The 8,079-nt window shown below is 30.9% G+C and overlaps 2 protein-coding genes across 2 annotated transcripts in view; both read right to left on the reverse strand.

The window, feature by feature from the left end:
• The window catches only part of LOC105620630, a 6,483-nt gene extending 5,943 nt beyond the window's left edge, over positions 1-540 (reverse strand). The window contains exon 1 of the mRNA XM_012202119.1: positions 492-540. Within this exon, the coding sequence (XP_012057509.1) occupies positions 492-540 (49 nt within the window). The remainder of the gene's footprint in view (positions 1-491) is intronic.
• Positions 541-4,960: 4,420 nt separating this feature from the next.
• LOC105620722 (protein notum homolog) overlaps positions 4,961-8,079 on the reverse strand; it is a 4,379-nt gene continuing 1,260 nt past the window's right edge. The window contains exons 3-8 of the mRNA XM_012202215.1: positions 7,570-7,630; positions 7,251-7,480; positions 6,461-6,670; positions 6,065-6,353; positions 5,550-5,872; positions 4,961-5,298 (exon numbers count right to left, since the gene is read on the reverse strand). Coding sequence (XP_012057605.1) covers positions 4,961-5,298; positions 5,550-5,872; positions 6,065-6,353; positions 6,461-6,670; positions 7,251-7,480; positions 7,570-7,630 — 1,451 coding nt within the window. The remainder of the gene's footprint in view (positions 5,299-5,549; positions 5,873-6,064; positions 6,354-6,460; positions 6,671-7,250; positions 7,481-7,569; positions 7,631-8,079) is intronic.

The following is an 8,079-nucleotide window of genomic DNA, read 5'->3' on the forward strand; positions in this document are numbered from 1 at the left end:
AGTAGTAGTAGTAGTAGTAGTAAGTAGTAAGTAAGTAAGTAAGTAAGTAAGTAAGTAGTAGTAGTAGTAGAGAGAGAGAGAGAGAGAGAGANANANAAGAGAGAGAGAGAGGGAAGGATAGAGAGAAAAAAATAAAGAGTAAATACATATTATATATACAAATATAAAAAAAATATAGAGAAATGCAAACTTATATAAATATCAAGAATATGATTTATCTTTATATTTTTTATATCTTCATACTTTTTGTACAGTATTTGAATAAAAATTAATGTATTAATATTCCGTAATGTAAAAACATATTTGCTTTTTATTCATATATTTATATATTACTTTTAATAATATTTAATTTTTCTTCAAGTTATTTAAAAACAGTATTTAAAAACACTTGCTTTAAACACATATTTTGCATTTCTACTAAAATAATAAACATTGCAAGATGACGTGTGCAAGAATCGCGTAATGAAACACGATAGTTAGCTTAGTCTCACCAATGTCACAGAAGACATGGAGAATCAGCAGAACAATTCCTTTCAGCATGATTGAAATAATGAGATTTCAACCAAAATTCTTTGTATACGGCTTCCGATCTTCCGATGTCAGCAAATATTGTGCACTCGTATTTTAATCAAACAGTTTCTGATTTCTTCGAGCATAACGGATACGAGAGTCTTCAAAGAGCTCAAAGTTTTCTGAAATTTACAACTTGTTCACACAACTATGTTGCCGTTATAAATTTTAAAAAATAATTATAAATAATTATAAATAAATTTTCTTTTGAAGAATCAAGAATATTTTCTATAATAAAAATTGAAGGATCGTAAGAAAAACAATAAAAAATATAGGAAAAAATTTTTATAGGAAAAGATATCAAATTTTATTTTTATATTTTCGAAGTTCAAGCAGCAGTGGAATTCGCTATCACACAGATTTATCTATGTCATTGATCACATCATTACGTTTTGAAAATTTATTCTGTTCTCTCTGTGAGTGAAAAATTATTCTACAGGATAAACTGTGGCGAATCGAATCAATATAAGTGAAGACGATTAGTTGACAATTATCGCCATTTTGTTCCAAACGAGTTGTTTTATCATGCTAGTTAGGTACTTTCGCGCGCTTTCTCTTCCTCTATAGAAATAATAAACAACAGTTCTGTATTGTGTGATCCAATCGCTGATATAAGCGCAGAGATCGCATGCATGAAAAATGTTGTTTTACATAAAATGATCACAATCCTAAAAAAAAATTACGAATTGACTTTTGTAACAAAAAGGTATATTAAAACTTATACAAATTATAATGATTTTTACAGTATATAGTTTGCTAAATCAATTTAGTAAACTGATTATTCGCTTTGCTTCTCAGCTTCGAAGCGAATTTCTTCTTTTTGGTTTTTTTTAGCAACAATAAGAAGTACTGTTTATGTATTATTTTATTATATAAAATTCAAGCAAAGTTATAAAAATTAAGAATTTATAAAACTTAATAACAAAATTTATTTTTAATTACATTTTTTATCATTTATTTTTTATTAATGAATTTTTATCAATGAACAAATACTGATCTGATTCGCCTTGGTAAACGCCTCTGCATGAAACGCGTGCAGTTTTAAAAATACATATGATCCTCCGCGCTTGATTCTTTCGATTGTCTTACTTCTGTCACGAGTAAGAGAATCTTTCAATCAGGTCAAACATTATCGTCACATCGAGAAACTTCGGAACACACAGAATAAGAATCGTATGGAAAATTCAGATGGATCACTGCTAATGACACAGTGATCTTCGGCTGACAACTCGACAACTGAACGATAGGCAGTCGAACGAACTACTACCGGTAACAGGAGTAGTCTAATGTAGAACCCGCTTATGGGACGTTCAAGTACATTGCGCTTCCATCCTTCCGTCACTTCCTCGGACGCGTCAATTGGACATGAGGAGGGACCAGTACTCATTCGTTTTCCTTCTCTCTTCCCTACGTCCGCCTTTCCATCACATTGACTATCGGCTATGTGCGTTCACTCGAGGTCGGACCCGGCCTGGCCTGTTAAATACCATTTCCTGCATACGCCGTCGCGGAATATATAGTTTCGAGGGAGAGCTGGCAATGGATGCGAATCCAACCGACCGATCGGTGGAGGTTGGGAAAACGGATTCAGTTTCTACATTGAATTATCGCCCTCGTGCATCGTGCACAAGGGACACTGCATGTCAGGAGGGTACGCGTCGTGAGAGCAAACAAATTAATCGTTACATATAGATCGAGAATACAGATCGCGATTTATACCGATGACATTTTAGGGTATTTTATGGTAGAACTACATTTTGTTAGGATTGGATCGCGATCGCGACTATGTTACAAATCGCATTTTTATAGGCTCCACTTGGCTTGTAATATATAGTGCAATATACAGTTTTGACCAAAAATATTAGACACCTATATTTTTTCATTTATCAGGAATTCTTTTATTTACATTGTTATCTACTGGTTATTAACATTATACATAAATTTATACATAAATTTAAAGCGTTCTTAAAAGGATTTACAGCAAATGCTATAAATCAATTTTTAAGTTCAAATTTTAAATGATAGTTAATAAGATTCCTAATATTTTTGACTAATGCTGTGTATGTGTGTGTATGTATACATATATATAATACAATATATGTTTATGTTTTTGTACATTCTGTTTTGTAAAACTTAACTCGATTAATGTTTCAATAAGAAAAAGTCTTTACAAGATCTTCTTTTTAACACATTTTTAAAGATGATTATATTATTATTATTATTAGTTTATGCAGGATTCAACTGCGGGAATAAATAATTCATCAAGAACTCAATAGAACAGATATACAATTTATTTACAATGTCATGCTTTTTAAAAGATAATATTACATGTTACAGTATATGTGGATGTAAATAAAAGCTTTGAACCTCGATTGATGAAATCTCGATTATTCTGATCGCATTCGCATAGACGGGGTCACAATTTAAAAAAAAAACAAAAATAAATAAAATCTCAAATAATTTTTAACATTAATATATCGATTACATCAATGAAAAGCAATCATATTTTTAGACATTAGTTTAAGCATTTAGTTACGATTTTATTTTTTTTAGCACTTTAATTGAATAATTAATTAACGATTAATTTTGTTCTTTTTAGTGCTTGTGAGTACGATTACAAATTAAATCGTTGAAAAAAGATAAAAGTAGATATTATGTTTTCTATCCTTCAATCTTCATAAATCTATATATATTTGTATTTAATATTTTATTTCTATTGTAATAAATATAAATAAAATATTTTCAGGAAAGAAATTATTAGATAAACAATTTTAGTTACAATACTTTTCATTGGTACCATCAATATCGTATATCATGTATATGTGTACTACGACAAAAAATACATGTCGCTTCATCGGATACTAAATACTACATTAAATAAATAACATTATATTGGCAGAGTTATATTACATGATTGAAGACATAGGTACAATATATACTTTACGCGTATTAACTTACAGTAACAGTTCTTATTGATGTTCTAAGTTGACAATTATAGTACATGAAGGACATTAATACGATTTGATTCGTTGAGGTAGATAATTTAATCAGTCTATGAAGCTGCTTTGTCGGTCGGTTAATTATTTATTGATAAATTTCCGTTCCGACGTTACATAAAAGAATCAATCCTATTTGCCATTGGAAGATCCTTACAGTCTTTCGTATATATAACTGAGTTGCGCTGATTCCGATCTAAATAATATGATAATCTGAATTTGTGATTGATCTATGATATGATGAACAGGAAATATATATCTAAAAAAAGGATCTTTTAACAAAAGCCAATCAAGAGACGACCGAAATGAAAAGAATTGTATTTGAACAGATATAAAGTTAGAGAGGTTCTGTCTTTCGCCCGATTTTAACGACAAACTCTGTACCATGAACATACGAATTAATTCGTAAAACATACTTACATGATCGATTATTTTACCTATAAATTATAATAAATTAAGATAATTCGTACAATTACAATAAAATATACACTTTCTACACGCCAGAACTCTTGTTTTCCCCTGTCCATCGGCGAAAATGCCAATCGAAATTTCCATTCTCTCGGCTTTCTCGTCTTTTCAGCGAAGCGAGTCCTGCAAACGCACCACAAGAGGCATCTCTATGAAATTATGTACATCCATTTTGGTTAAACGCGTTATATTTGATTAATAACGCGTAACGTTTCTATTTAAGCATTTTGTACGTTAAATTATTGCTGTCGAACGAAAAGGAAATATACATTTTATATGTTATGTGAGCAAAGTTAATAATTTATCGACTTAATCGATTGGCAGTCAATAATATACAGAGATATACAAACCAAAGATATATGCAAAGTTTTTATTAAATTAAAAAAAATATATTTCTTTTAAGCTTGATTTGGTATATCATCTTATACATACATATTTTTACATAATTATAATTATATATTATTTAATATTAATATATAATAATACAATAACGCACTATTATTATATTAATATTATTATACATATATGTATCATATTGTATAACATTATATAATTATATAATTATGCATTTTATATGTATATATACAACTATTCAAATTTACATTATTAGTATAATTATTTGTACTACGAGAACATTTAAAATTTATTTTGTTAAAGAAGTATATATATATATATATATATCTATACTTTTAATATTTTGATAGATCTTTTTCATTATACTTTTAATTTCTATCAGCAATATATTTTCTTTAATTTAAGTACTGTAACATTGGTACCAGTGAGACAGTTGAACGAACCGTTCCACGTTACTTGAAACATGATATTTAAAATTGTATGTAAATATTGAGCTCTGATTCTAGACGTGCCATCAGAAAGATTGATAAAGCAAGCAGAAAAATTCTGCATCGTTACGACAGATTATCTTGCTAATTCGCGCGTTGTGTCAGAAGATTCAGCAATTCATTGTGATCCATACTATTCAACGTATGTATATCGATGCCGAGGGCATTCGCGACACTTTTCATGTCTAGACCAAAGCTCTTGAGCAGTTCGATAAAGTCCATTTCCTCGCCCGTAAAGGGATTATGCAGCTTGGGGCAGCTATGGTTACATTGTGGCCAAGTGCAGCGCTCTATCATACGGAAATGACAGTTTTTAACGCACTTCCGTTTAAATGATGGTATTACCGATCGTTGCGGCCTGATGCCGTTAAATATAGCCGTATGATTATTGCCATTTACTTGTTTACTGCCTTTGCGACGACCTGCAAAAAGATATTTATATATATAACGAATTTCGAAAAATCATTGTGCAAACCCCATAAAAATTAAAAAAAAATTATTTCTTAAAATTAATAACAAATATTAAATTTAATATTATCGTGAAATTATACGCAAAACCAAGTAAATTTTCGATCAATCTATAAAATTGCATGAAATAACTCGGAACTATTCAAAGAATGTCGATTGTTATTGAGCAAGGTTCAAAACATGTTTGTGCATTACTAAACCGTACCAGTGTTCTTTCTTCGCTGGTGTTTCTCTTTCTTCAATCTCTCTTCTTTACTCCTTTCTCTTTCTTTCCTCTCTCTCCTTCTGCTTTTATGTTTCCTCTTTCGTCTCTTCTTATTTTCCCGATCTTGAACTGAGCCGGAGACTGGTTTTCTTTCCTGCATTTTGCCAATGGCAGACAATCGAGCTTTTTGTGTTTCCGTAGAGGATCCAACTCTGCTTTTTCCACCTTCGATCGAAGTACCATTTCCCTTTCTGATACCAGAACGCAATAGCTTTTTCAGTGACTTCCCGCACGGTTGATTGGTCTCGATTTGCGAGTGAGTACTGTAGCAGAACGAAAAACATTATTTCTTCGAGGTCTCGATCGTCATTGATCTCGATCTTCATTGATTTATTTACCAAGATGATTCCGAAGAAACTGCACTTCGATAAATATTTTCGCAAACAAACAACGCGGTATCGTTGAATATATTTTCAACTGGCGATCATGCCACAACGAATTCCATTCATACTTACTTGTTGTGTTGGTTGTTATGATAATTTCCAATCGGCATTTGATCCCAACAAAACAGCGCTTGTGCAAAGGAAACCTCGTCTATTTTGATCATCTTCCAATCTCTTTTCGTCAAGACGCTGTGACTAATACAACTCGGAGCAAAGACCGCAGTAACATTTTCAAATGTCTGCCGCAGGCTGTCACCCATTTTATGTATGTAGTCCCATTGCTGCCTTGTAACTGGTGCAGCGACGTTGTAAGCTTTCATTTGGGCCTCATCAAATATCCATTGGAAGACAAACAATGGTGCTAGGATATTAAATAATAGAAGAAGAGAGAGAAGAGAGAGAGAGTTTAAACTCTTTCGAAACATTACCACTAGATATTATTGAAATTTTCATATGAGATGAACTCACCAGACAATGTTGGATAAAGTCGATATCCAAAAAAGCATTTCCATGGTTCGTTAGGATATCTAATTACGCAATTACGAGGCATCCGAGAGTTCCATAATTCCATCCCTTTTTGTATCGCATCGATCGGCGACAAGCCATTTGGAGAGTAAGGCGCTCTATCGAGGAACCATCCGGAATCCGACACACCACGTATAGCAACGTGTCTCAAGCCTGCGCGAATAGTTAAGTCTTATTATTTAATAATTGAACTATACATATATATTGAACTATACATAGTCAGTGATCGAAGAAAATCGAAATACTTAATAAAATAAATTGACAAGCTCAAATATAGAAGAGGATTCAATATTAATTTGAATTAAATATTCTACAATATTATATAAATAATGACTTATTTCATTCAATATTAACATAAAAATTTTTATGTGTATTGTATGTATGTATCTATATGTATACAAGTACCAATCCGAAAAACGTATATTTAAAAGCTTATAGATATTAAAATGCAAAATGACATATAAAGAAATAATTTTTATAATCACGCAATATCTTAATGTGTTAATAAGTGTTAATAAGAGAAATTATTGAAGAGATAAATTAAAATATAATTCTATGTTTATGATATTGACAACAAATGTAAATGATTCATATAATAACAATTATTATCGATTTACCTAACATAATTTGATTGTCAAATGAGAAATATATATTATTATGAAAATGACAATAATTATTAATAATGAATCAGGAATCATTTAATTGGAACAATAATTGATCGTTTGCGACATACCTAATTCATGATGTATCAGATTGTGAACGCGATTCAAATTCAGCATAACACCGGTACCGCCTGCGCTGCTACCAGCCAAAAGAAAGGCGCTCGCGTTTTCGAGGCCAAGGGGAACCAAGTCCCGGATAACCTGGACTACGATTTCTGCCCCCATGAAGGAAAACATGTCATTCGGCGATCTGAAAGCTCTAGTGCCGCTCCAGCTATCGCTCGTGCAATATGGAACGAAACTATTGAATAAGAACAACATCGTTATATAAAGATATAATAATTAGTGATGTGGCGACACGAGGTCGACTACATGATGGACAATACCTACACGTGATTCGTGCCCCAAAAGAATGGATTCTCATCGGGATTTGGTGAAAGCATTCCGCCCACTGAAAAAATTGTGAATATTTTTATTTCGGCAATCAATAGCAATATTAAGCAATATCAAGCAATACAATAATACAGGATCACCTGTTGCCTTGCAGTTATAGATATTAGAGAACAAATTAAAAAAGGAATCGATAGCTGTGTGTCTATTAAAATTTCCAGAATTCTTGCGAATTAAATCTCTACAATAATGAATAAATAGCCAAAATTTTGTTATTAATTTTAATTAAATATTTTTTCATAAATATTTATTTTAGGATTTGAATTATCAAGAAATATTTTAAAAATTAAAACCGGATTATTAATTAATGAAATAAATTATGCAATTGAAAAAACACCCAATAATGGAAGTATATATATATATATTAATATATATATATATATATATATATATATATATATATATATATAAGTTCGTACTATTAATACGTACGTAGTAAAGTTACAGATA

Source organism: Atta cephalotes (assembly GCF_000143395.1).
Source record: "Atta cephalotes unplaced genomic scaffold scaffold00028, whole genome shotgun sequence".
Classification (NCBI taxonomy): domain Eukaryota; kingdom Metazoa; phylum Arthropoda; class Insecta; order Hymenoptera; family Formicidae; genus Atta; species Atta cephalotes.